The following is a 12681-nucleotide window of genomic DNA, read 5'->3' on the forward strand; positions in this document are numbered from 1 at the left end:
ATTCAACCTGAAAAACTCAATTTGGACCGAACGCTCAGTCCCAGTCCAACACTAAATTGGGCCACAGCGAAAACCTTATTGGGCCACAGCGAGACATAGAAGGTTGAAATTTATGAGAAATTCCTTTTGTTCCAGCAAAATCTAAGCATTTAATACACAGTGGACAAAATTGAACTAGCTGCAGTAAAAGTATAAGAATAAAGCTCAAGCGGTAAGGTGCTTCCTTTATGAGGATCTGGTCCGTACTTCAATGTCGTCGAATTTTTTCCTACCCATTTGATTAGACTAGTATAGGTTTTTTGGCATGTAAAAAATTTAAAATAAATATAAGAGGAAAATTTATAGATAAATTGTAGGAGCAGTGTTAAACGGGAGCGATTAAACAAGGAAGAGAGATCTTTCCTCATTCCAACTCTGGAATAGAAAGAGTTTTTCTTTCTTCATTTTTGTTCCTAATTTCTCTCACTCTCTCTCTCTCTCTTTCTTTTTTTTTTAATTTCTTAAGGAAAAAATGGAAGCTACACAAGATTTTTTAAAGGTCATTAAATTGAAATCCACAAATCCAACGAAAGACTAACGGGGTGGATCTACCTGATCTACGTTATTCGAATTCCAGGGAATCCGGTGTAATTAGTTGAGAGGTTTGGGGCCCGATGTATTCGTAAGAAACCTCAAGGGAGGTTGGCGTAAATCACCCTTCTCTGTTTTTTTTGATCCGCACCCTTCTCTGTTAGTAACTCGTAGTTCTGCCCAAAAACGTCACTTTTAAAAATCGCCAAAAAAAAAAAAAAAAAAATTCCTTCTTCCCTTCAATTTCAAGTGCAAACTGTTCGGGGGGAGAGAGAGAGAGAGAGGATGCATCTATGGCCATCGATGAGGATCAGGGACTCGTTTAAGCACGCGTACCTCGAGAAGCTGGAGTGGAACATCCACAGGATGAACGTCAAGAAGAAACAACAGCAGAATCGATCTCAATCTCCCACCACTAGTCAGGACAAACTCTTGGACGATACCGACAATAAACCGCAAGGAGACGATGACGGTGTCGTTTCGGATTCGAAGAATCGTGCCGGTGGGGCCCTGGTCTTGTGCCGAGAGCTGCTCATGATCCTCTCTTGCTGTTACTGTTGTTTCTGCTGTGGAGGTACTTTTTTTCTCGCACCCAATTATAAAAAAATACTAATTGCTTATTGAAAATTTAAAATACGTCTGATTTTTTTTTCTGTGTTTTTGATGAATTACGGAATACTAGGTGATTAAGCTTATATGGAGTAGTTTGCAAATACTAATAGGCTGAATTGTGGTTGTATGCTTTGTTGTTATCGATGGGGGTGAGGGTTTCATTCTTATATTTTCGTCTCGGGATTGTGGGGGTCGCTTTCTTCGTGATCTTTCCTGCGTACCTTTCTCCGTTTGCTGGACCGTGGGAGACGGCGTTGAACTTGGGGTACCTGCAGAACCGGAGGGGGATGTTCCTCCGGGAAGAAGCTCCGACGAATTTGTCAGTAAGTGGAGAAGACAAGAAGAAGTTTGGTAAGAAATAAGCTAGTAGAGAGAAGAAAGTGCTGATGAGAAGGAGTTCAGATCTTTTTCTTTGTAATAGTGCCCTTCTATTTATAAGCGAAGAGGTGGAGGAGTGCTAAGCAAGATGGCTTTGCTTTCCACGCGTCGAGTAACGCTCGGATGACGTCATGCAGCAGAGCCATTTAACGAGCGCCGCTTCCCCAGACCTTACAGAGTCACATGGGTCGATGTCAGAAAGGTCATATCGCTCAGAGATGTCACTTCGAATATCAGAAAAGACAGCTTACTTATCAATAGAGACTTCTGGAAGGTTCCATAAACGATGGTACTCGGTGGAACTCCTTCCTGATGGACGAAGCTGCTCCGAACATTTGATGTGCTCTCCGAAGAACAACTTCGCCGAACGAGAGGACGTCCCCGGGCAGAAGATAAGATCACCGAGCGAACTCGAGTTTATGTGCGTTCGGATAGACGTACAGCGTTTGGTGAAGCACCCGGGGATCTATCTATCCTTCGGAAGATTAACGATACATCACGCCTAAGCTCATCTTTATTTACAGATGAACTGAGACAACTGGACGATGGGTTAAATAGCGTGTGAACCTGTTCCCCCCATTGGGCCTTGTGAACCCTATGAACTTTCGGATATTTCGGCCCCCTACAGGGATCAATCGGAATTCAAGTCTACGGGTTTAGGGCTGACTGAAGATAGAACACCTAAGGGGTCACACTTTTCTTAATGCGATTGGTTACAACATGTTGAGGTGCTTGAGAAGTGAACTGCCGAAAAATGATGGCCGGCGGCAATTGAACGGTTTGGTTTGATTGGTTTGATTATCTGTTGGAATGTAAGTTTTAGTTTTGTATGGTTTGATTGTATGTTGGAACGTAAGTTTTGGTTTGGTTACGTGTTGAAGTCTCCCAAAGTAACTCCGCATGCCATTGAACTCTTAATTTTTTTTTTTCTCGAATTCCTCATCAGGCTCATAACGATGAGAAAGAAGTACTTGTGTGGTTGAACTTGAGCACAGAACAATGTTATAAAAGATTGGAAAGGAGGAGGAGAAGGGAACGAGGAAAGGTATGAGAAAGAGGGGGCTTTTGTGTTAGGGAGGGTGGGTGTGGAAGGGGGAATCGCAGTGCGAGAGTTGTGGGTGTGGGGAGAAAGGGGCTGATGGTGGTCCTTCTCTACCTATTTGAACTATACCAAGGGCTATAGGGTCATCTGGGACTTATTGGTGAGGGGCTATGTTACATGGACTGGGTTGTGGGATGCAGGTATGTTTCTGAGGGTTGGATACTTCTAATTTGGATTCGAGGAAAGAGGGACACACCAAAATGTTCATGTTTAGTATAGTGTATTTCTTTAATTTGGCGATATACACGGTGTTTATGGTGTGGCAGGTCATTAAATGCATAATTCGAATTAGACATGTCTGGGAGTGGGGTGTGATGTGATGTGGTGAAAGAGAAGGTGGAGGGAGAAGGGTGCGTTGTGAGGGCCAAGGGGGTGGAGGGAGCATGGGTGGTGTGTGTAACATTCACCTATAATGTATGTTTGAATTCGGCATATATGGCAACTGGTGCTCACAGAAGTCATGGAGTTACCATTTTCTTCATGCTTCAAGCAAAACCAATCCCCAGGTGCTGATTGTGCGTTTCTGTAAATACCCTCCCTAGTATGTTAGAGCAAGGGTTAGAATCGCTCTTTGTTTTTGTTTTTGAGGGAGGGTTGGTTGAAATTTCTGACTATTTGGTAGGCTTTTTTTGCTTGGTGCATACTCCACTGCCTTGTAGCATCATTTTTTTGGTAAATGATGCGTTTTATAGCCAACCAAACAAGAATCTCAAGGGAGAACCCCTTATACAAACAATCTTTACAAAGAGAACCTACTACACACTACTAGAATCAATCAATCTAGCAAACTAGCAAAAATGCGCCAAAGATCACATAATCTTTGGTTCGTTACAGTTTTAGGGATGTTCCTCCATGTAGAAATTCTAAGTCTCATATTTTCTGTTATACAAGCTAAAATACAATCTGGATTCTTTGGGTTCCCTCCAAAAACACGAGAGTTCCTCTCAAGCCAGATGAAGTATACCCCAGCAGCAAGTGAAAGCTTGAACACAAGAGCACGGAATATATTCCCTTTGCAGAGGCTAATGGCATAATTCAGCTCATTTTCCCATTCACAAACTGGTCTAAGAATCTGAAATTTGTTGAGAATAGATTCCCATATTTGTCTAGAATAAATGCAGTCAAAAAATAGGTGAGAAACACTTTCTGTGAGCAAAGAATGCAGTGAGGGTCTATTTGCATGGCCCATTTCATGAGTCTATCTTTTGTCGGAAGCCTCTTAAGATATACAATCCAAAGTATAAATGCCCACTTAGGAACGTTATTAGTGAACCAAACAAGAGAAGACCATGAACCTTGGGATATTTGTTCCGAATTGCTTCCCAAGTATGTTTTGTTGAGTAAGAATCTGTAGGAGAGATTGTCTAGGTTATCACGTCTTCACTATCCCCTAAAGTTAAAAGAGATGGAGGGGTAGAGGCCTGAATGCATCATTAAAGTAGTGATTTATTTGTCTTTCCTTTTTGTTGATAACTGACTTATTGGATTTAACTACCTCGAGTCTTGGAGGAAAATGGTTCAGAAAAATTTCTAAATTTCCCGTTTAAAGGATTTGATTTGTTGAGCGTACTGTATTTTCAAGGCTAGAGATCAACATAATTTCAAGATTTTTTTTCTTGAATTTATCATATCTTTGTTGGATAAAAAATTTAGAAATATATGAAGAATAGTAAAACTAGGATGATACTCTGGGAAGTAATTTGAATGGTTGTTTCACAAATTTACCTTACTGACTGCAAATACTACTCATGACCTCTTCAGTTATGTCTTTGTAAGTTGGACTGCAAGTAGAATTTGATGACTTATTACTTGATTTATTGTATTTGGGATAATTGACATTTACACTGTCAAACTAAGCTGACTAAAGCATGTTTTCTATCTAGCATTTGGACGACTGGGTTGATCAAAAGCCATATCACTAACCTCTGAGTTCTAAATTTATGATCTAGAGCACTTGGTCCCGAGACTGAGGGGTAACTTCTTCTTTTCCCGGACTTTGACCTTTTCAGTACCTATAATTAACTTACTATATATTGGCGTCCCCAAAGTATCACTAGGTCAGAACAAAACGATTTATTTTCTTCATGGATATGCAATGCGCCCCATGGTGTTAGTTTTGCATTTGATCTTATGATTTCTCCTTTTCCTTTTCTTTTCAGTGATGTTTATTAGGCTGTCACGTTTGCGTAGTTGACATTGAAATACGGCCCCCAAAAGGGCATTATTTTGTCTATGTCCTACTTTGACCATATTTGATTATCTACCAATTTAACTGCAAAACTGTTCTCATTGAATGATTTGTAAGTCTTGCACAAGCAATTGTTTCTGTTTTAGTCTTTTTGTTTTCGTGTTTTGTTTTTTTGATAGTTTTGCACAAACCACTTTGCTGCGACAGAAATTTCTTGAATTAGGCCATTCTAAGGTTTGTTTCCTTTTCTAATTTCAGCTTGTGAAGAAGAAAACTGATACAGGATATGCGTTTGGGACGACTTCAACACCTGGAATTTCCTTGTACAAAGAAGACGATCAAGGCCTAAGTCTGTACAGCTTTTGAAATACTTTTATTAATCTGATTAGGCTGTGTGTTTGAATCATGGATTTCTGACTGATTACCAAGGGAAAGGATGATTTCAGGGGAAATCAAAGTTCGTTTAGTTTAATCCCTACATTTTTCTTTCCCAATAAAACCCTTCAGAATTCCATGATCCGTACAGAAACCTTAGTATTCAAGTGATTTTTTACCCTTCTTGTCTTCGTGCTTTAGCAGTATTTTGGAGTTTGTTAGGCCAGGCAAGGTTTGGCCTAAAATTATTATTTTTTGTACTTATTATGTCTTTATTAACCTTTGTTAGTTTTGCATTTAGTTGTGATTCGCCATGATGAGAGCAATCTAACGAGTGAAAAATTATGACCTTTTTGGAGAAAGTTTATCAAAGACAAAAGTAATTCGTGAGAGACATTTTTTTAACCAAATTTTTTTAAAAAAGAACTAACAACGAAAATAAGCTTTTTCTTTTAAAAAGTAGTACCAGTTAATTTACTCTGTTAGCATTGAGCAATTACGTAGTGGTGTTGGGGCACCGCTAGGGCTGCAAACGATCCGAGCCGCTCGCGAGCGGCTCGGAGCTCGGCTTGATAACGGCTCGGCTCGGCTCGGTTCAAGACAAAAACGAGCCGAGCTCGAGCTAGTCGAAACTCGGCTCGAATTGGCTTGCGAGCTCGATTATATAATATATTTATTTATATATATTTATTTATATATATATTTTTACATATTTATATTTATTTATATATATATTTATATATATTTGTTTCATAAACGAGCCGAACGAGCCGAGCTCGAGCTCCGTAAATACATATCGAGCCGAGCTCGAGCTCGAGTCCTGCAGCTCGTCACGAGTTCGAGCCGAGCTCGAGCAAACTAAATTTTTGCCGAGCCGAGCTCGAACACTCTAAAACTCGGCTTGGCTCGGCTCGTTTGCAGCCCTAGGCACCGCTACACTATGCCTTAATATTTTTATCCACCACACATGTTGGTGGGATCTGTATACTTATTAGTAATGGGCTCCACAAAAATACGTACTCCCTCCATCCCAAATTGGATGTCAATTTTTGATATCCGTGCTAATTTCAATTCCTTAGATCTTTCAATATGGATCTCAAAAAATATGCAATATGGATCTTGTTTGATAGTTCTTGACTAGTTTTATTATACAAAGTTTTCAAATTTATGAAAAATATTATAGATTGAAAAATATAAGGGATGAAAAATGACACGAGTTTCAAAATTGTTATCCCTTTTGGGATGGAGGGAGTAATGTATAGGGGTCCCAAGACTAAAAAGTAATTTTTCATTGAAATAACATATGTGATTAAGGCTCTATGTGTGTTTCAACGTAAAATATTTTTCGATGCAAAACATTTTTTATGTAAAATCTTTTTGACAAAAAAGAAAGTTTTTGTTTGGTTGATAATTGTGAAGTATTTCTTGAAAAAAAAAAAAAAAAACTCGTTGAACAATCATTATTAATCTAGTTTTTGTTCCCATTACTACCCAGGTTAGATCTTGATACTCTGATAAGTTCTCCACACACACTCTCTCTCTTTCTCTGGATGTGGCCTAATGTCAATGATCGAGCTAATGTGAATGTGACAGTGCTGTGTTTAAGAGGAGAAGGGGAGCTTGTCGACTCGCATAATTAATTGGAGTGAAAATGTCTTCGAAACACATACTCTCAAATTACTAAAATTTGCTAGAACAAGAATTGAGAGTGCAAGGGGAGTAATGAGTATGACTCTACGAGAATTGAGATCGAGCAAGAGCGCATGAAATTTTGAAGAATTACGTGACTAAGTGTGTACCATCCAAAGCTCAATAATTTTCTGATGAGAAGTCAAAGGTAAATTCTTACTATATGCAGTGATGAGTATGAATTTTTATGATCACTTATGCCGAGCACTACGGATGTGACAAAGGCCAAGTGCTTGACAGGGCTTGTGCCGGTAGGTAGGCTTGCGCGGTAAAAAAACATATGAAACGGTTGAGTCATCTCGCATATCATGCCAAAAATCGTTCTCCCATGCAGAAACGGTTGAGTCATCTTGCATATTATGCCAAAAATCATTCTCCCATGCATGAGACAGGCTTGCCGGTTATAACCCCTCACATGATCTTAACTTCCCATGACCAACCACCACTTCTACCATCCCAGGTTGCAAGGTATATATAAATATAGGAAGGAAAGGAGAAGATGAGGTAGACACTTATCTCCTTCTTTCATACTCCGTAATACTTTTTCACTATCGTTCCCCAACTAATTTGATCATCGGAGGGTTCACGACCGAAAGTACCACCGATTCTCTTGGACTTGATTTTGCAGGAAAGCCTTTTCAAAGGATCTCGACGTGATAATTCGGACTCAGCAAGAGTCCCTTCGAAGTGCTCGAATCAACCGTCTATATTTTGACATCAACATGCGGTATATCTAAAATTTTGTAGTACATGGCAATGTTTTGTTGCTAAGCAAGTGCCTAGTTTGTCAACACTTTTGAAAACATTTTGCCCAACCAAATAAATTTTGCATGTGATGAATATGGAAAAAGCATTTTAATTTGCATGCAAAGAAAATTATTCTAGAAAGTGAAAATGAATAAAAGTGAAGTGAATGAAAATAAAGTGCAAAGAATTTTGAAAAACATTCAGAATATTCCTTCGGTAAAAATAATTCGGAATAAAATAACCCAGCCCAAATAATAACCAAATCTTAAATAAAATACTCAATCACAGTTCAAATTCTGGAAAACATATATTATGTATGAAACCAAACCACCTATGCCAACTACACTCCGGAGGCAGCTTCAGCCTTCGGCCTTCCCGCCGCCTCTTTCGGTGGCACGTTCGGCCCTAGTCCTCAGCCACTCAACCACCTCTCCAAACACCAAATCAACACTCTCATCCGGCTCACCGATCAACTGGTGCCACATCCCCGGGTAAATCCGGATAGTCTTATCCTTGCTTGCTGCTTTCTCGTACAACTCCTCCGTGCACGCTGGGTCACAGATGACGTCGTCGCCGCCGTGAATGATCAGAAAGGGCACGTCCACTTGGCGAATTTCGATTGCACCTCTCTGCACACCCTGAGGAGCTCGCGCGCTGTGGCGTCTTGCGGCCACGAGTTGTTCCGCCGCGGCGTCACCATGGCCAGCCTCCGCTTCCACTCCACCTTGAACGACACGTCAGGAATTGACCCGCGTGTGGGGACCACCTGTTGAGGATTTGAACACTAATTAATCATTTTCCAACTTACTATTATATCAATAAATAAATCAATACTTGATTGAAAAGAATGCATTACAAGGCTAGGGTTTCTCTTTCTCCCACCACCAATCGTGCAGTGCCGTATAAGCAGGTATAGTTGGTGTTGTGGTGGAGTATCGCGTGCCGAGCATTATTGTTTACATAACGTATTGACCTTACGACATTTTGGGTCTCGGCGTGTGGGCACTTGCTATTGTGGAGTTGGAAACTAAGGCCATCCGCAGTGGTATAATCAAAAGTCAATTGTTGTTAAAGTTAACAATATTGGTGCAAAAAATGTCTCACAATGGTATAATCAAACTTAGCTACATCTTTAGAAATAATCAAAGTTTGAGCTTTGGATAACCAAAACTAGCAATATTTTTTAATAATCAAAATTTGTGAACTCCACACCACATAAGTTAATTGGTTTCAAAATTTATATACACTCGTATTTCAACTAGTATATTTTCTTCTTCTCTTCTTCACCTGCTCTATATCTTCTTCACTTTAACCATTCTCTTTCTTTTACTCCAAAAGTGAAGTTCATGTTTCTCGATTATCTACAATTTGACCCATCGTTGTCAGATTAAGGTATTTCACTCTTCTTTTTTGTTTCTATTTTAGGCTATATTCTTATGAATTTAACTTAAACTTAACTTAAATCTGAAAATTATCTTTATTTGAATTTTTTTCGCATTTGTTAGTTTTGCGCCAAATTTTTATAGGTTATTGATTCGTCTCGACGAGAGGAATCGGAAAAGTAATTTTTTTTTTTTACTTTTACCCAAGTATTTTTGAGAAATAATCAATTTTTTTGCAAAAAAAAAAATGATTTTTTCGACTAAAAAGTGGTTATTCCTTTTTTGTTCCTTCCCCTATGGTTGAGTAAATGAAGAACCTTGCAAAAAAAAAAAAAAAAAGAAGGACGAACCTTTCATTCTTTTCCAAATTTAAGAACACATCTGATTTTTTTTGAAAGATTAAGAGAGTGGTGGATTTGTGATATAGGTTACGGGAATAGGGAAAAAAAAAGAAGTCTCGGTGTTGTTTTGATAGATAACACTAGGAAGAACACCATATATTCGATATATTTTTGCCAAAATAAAAAAAAAAAACGCAATGGTGGGAAGTTTTTCAAGTGAATGGTGGGAAACAGAGGGGGGAGAGAGATTGTGTGAAATTGCAATGGACCCCTTATTTTGGTTATCGATTAGAAGTGACCATTGTGAACCTCAATAATGTTAAGCTTTAGCAACCACTTAATTGAATAATCAAAAGCTGATGTGTTAACTTTTGGTTATCCATTTTCGATTATACTACTGTGGTGACCTAAGCCCCAATCTTTCCTAAATTTTTGTTTCGTTATTAATTTTGTCTCTTTTTGAGTGTTTCTTCGATTCACGATAAATTTTTTTTGATTGACCAATCACAAGAGAGTGTAACAAGTAAAAAAATTATGACAAAAAATAGTTCAGTAAAAGTGAAAAAGATACCGAACATCTGACTCTTTTTTTTTTGTCTTTAGAGTTATTTTATATGAATTTTTTTTAACTGTAGTCAACAATTTAATATTTTTTCTGATTTCTATCATCGAAGCACACAATAGATTAAAAACATTACGATGAGAAGCTAAACAAATTGATAGAAACAGTAGATAATACCGATAAATATGCCAGAGTAAAAATTTAGGAATCCCTAATTGCTCAGAAAATTGTCATGTACTCCTATAATAATTGACAGTAACCATACTACCATCACAATATATATATATATATTAATTAAATCAAGCAATACTTGATTGAAACGCATCTATAACAAAATGATTAAAAGCCATGTTTGAAGTAAAGGCCGTTACATATACTTACTATAGTAATGCATCACTAATTATGTGGCTTAATTTTTGAATCTCAGATGTGATTAGCAATGTATCAACCGCTGTCCCCCCCCCCCCCCCCCCCCCCCCATACATATATATATATATATATGACCTACCACCATTAACATTACATGTCGGTGATATTTCAAATTCTGATTATAACTCAAACCAAGAAGGAAAAGAAAATTGGGCGTTAGGCCCCAGGTGTTTGGGCTTTGCCCTTTAGGTATATATCCAACTTTTCGTTGGATCCCTTCTTCCCTTTTTTCCTTAATAAAATTTATTTTGCCGAAAAAAAATTTGGGCGTGACTGTGTGAGACCGGTGAGGGACACAAGTTTTTTTGTAAGGTGGATGAAAAATTGATTTGTTTTTCTTCGTGCAAGTTTTAACGTACGTATTTGATGCTCGAGAAAATGTAGTCCTGCAAATCTCTTATGTCCAAATATATTGTGTGGTGGACGAAAAATGTAATTACAAAAAATCTAGGGCCAAGCTATTTGCAACTGCGAATTTGTTATATGTAGCCATTTCATAAGAAGGAATCCAAAAATTTCCTTTTATGAATTGGCTACATGTAGCAAATTCGCAGTTGTATTTAACAGCACCCAAAATCTATCTCCATTTGGTTAGAAATATCGTAGAAAGTTTATATTATGAGAGAAAAATTGATATCCGTGATTTGAAAGGATTCCTAAATCTCGGTTCGGAATACTCCTTCCGTTCCGATTTGTTTGTCCAATCTCGGATTTTCAACTCTTTAAGGAAACCAAATCTAATCCATTAATTTGAAAATTTACATAATTTTATCTATTAATTTTGAAATTGAACAGACAATTTGGGATATATAAAAGTAAAATATGAGACAAACAAATCTTGACGGAGGGAGTATAATTTAAAACCACGAACGATATGAGAAGTCTAATTCGAAGGATATGAAAAAACTTGTTTCCGGTTGTGCTGTAAACAAGTGTTTACAATACTCAATCGTGACCTTTCAAAAGTGTTTTGAACGGTCCAGATGTTAAAGAAACTTTTTCGGGGAAGGTTCAAACTTTTTTTCAGAAAAATTTCATTAAAATCGAACCGTTCAAAACACTTTTGGATGGTTGTAATTGGTTGGTGTTGTAAACAACCAGTTTAGAGCATTCGTACAGTGAAATAATCAAAAGTGGATAATCAAAAGTTGCTATATCATCTTTTGGTTATCCATTTAAGGGGTTGCTAAGGTTAGCAATGTAGAGGTCCACAATGATACAATCAAAATTGAATAACCAAAACTTGTCACATCACATTTTCAACGTATAAAAATCTAGAAATTGTGACATAGAAAATAATTTTTTTTAAATAGTTTTTAAACTAATAAAAACAAGTTATTAGAAAAAGAGAAAATAGTTTTTTGAAAACTTTAATTTAAAAAAAAAAAGAGTTTCTGGGAAAAAGTTTTACAGTAAAAAAATAGTTTTTGAATAAAAAAGGTTTATTTTTTCTAAAGAACAGTTTTTGAAAAAAAAAGCTCTTTTTGCAAAAAAACAGTTTTGAAAAAACCCATTTTTGCAAAAAATAAAAACTGTTTTTAAAAATATTTTTCTTAGAAATATGTTAAACATGGAAGAGAGAGATTTTTTTTTTGTAATGATGGTATACTTGATTAAAAAAATGTGGGGACAACTAAATTTAATTATTAACAAAAATTGTTAATTTTGATTATCCAAATGCCAAAATTTGATGAGTTGCTCAGAGATTGCTAAGTTTAGTTATTCCAATATGAGCTATTTTTTGAGCAAATATTGCTAACATTAGCAACCTTTTGTTTTGATTATACCACCGTGGAAGCTCTTGCAGCACAGTCGAAAACAAGACAATCTCTATGATTATATCTTTGCAATTCAACTTATCTCGAAAGTGGAATTCTACATGCACACAATTTCAGACATAACTGCATTCGGAATTGTTTGATATACAATACACATTAGTTCACATTTATCGAACGGTTCTGGATACAGTTGTGATTTAAAGTTGTGTATGTAAACTTATTCTTTAAATTCCAAAAAAACAACCTGCCACGTCGGCACCACTGCCGCAATAGCCGACAGGAAGTGCTCCAACGGCCACGGCAGCTTAAACTTGTTGCTGATCCCACACATCGCGCCGTTAAGAACGAGCCCGTCGTAAGCTCGGCCGCTGCCGCAACGGAGCGCGATCAGCAAAGCGATTGCGCCGCTGAGCGACTCCCCGTAGAGGAACGAGGGAAGCGACGGCGGGTGGCGGGCGCGGAAGGAGTCGAAGAAGGAGACGCAGTCGTCGACGACGGGGCCAGAGACGGATCTATAGGTGGTCATAT

General features: G+C 37.7%; 1 protein-coding gene and 1 pseudogene across 1 annotated transcript; one reads left to right on the plus strand and one right to left on the minus strand.

The window, feature by feature from the left end:
* The first annotated feature begins 255 nt into the window (after positions 1 to 255).
* LOC131301655 (uncharacterized) lies at positions 256 to 5504 on the plus strand. Its single transcript, XM_058328033.1, has 2 exons — positions 256 to 1144; positions 5109 to 5504. Exons 1-2 carry the CDS (start codon positions 856 to 858, stop codon positions 5126 to 5128), a joined length of 309 nt encoding a protein of 102 aa, XP_058184016.1. The 5' UTR covers positions 256 to 855; the 3' UTR covers positions 5129 to 5504.
* A 2376-nt stretch (positions 5505 to 7880) lies between these two features.
* On the minus strand, positions 7881 to 12679 carry LOC131299830 (caffeoylshikimate esterase-like; annotated as a pseudogene).
* Between the last annotated feature and the right edge of the window lie 2 nt (positions 12680 to 12681).

The sequence above is a fragment of the Rhododendron vialii genome, chromosome 9a, assembly GCF_030253575.1.
Source record: "Rhododendron vialii isolate Sample 1 chromosome 9a, ASM3025357v1".
NCBI classification, from domain to species: domain Eukaryota; kingdom Viridiplantae; phylum Streptophyta; class Magnoliopsida; order Ericales; family Ericaceae; genus Rhododendron; species Rhododendron vialii.

Excerpts from the sequence above, each read along its gene's own strand:
- LOC131301655 (XM_058328033.1), top strand. The coding sequence starts at position 856 with ATGCATCTATGGCCATCGATGAGGATCAGGGACTCGTTTAAGCACGCG. Across the intron at positions 1,145-5,108 it reads CTGTTGTTTCTGCTGTGGAG|CTTGTGAAGAAGAAAACTGA; the intron begins GTACTTTTTTTC and ends TTCTAATTTCAG.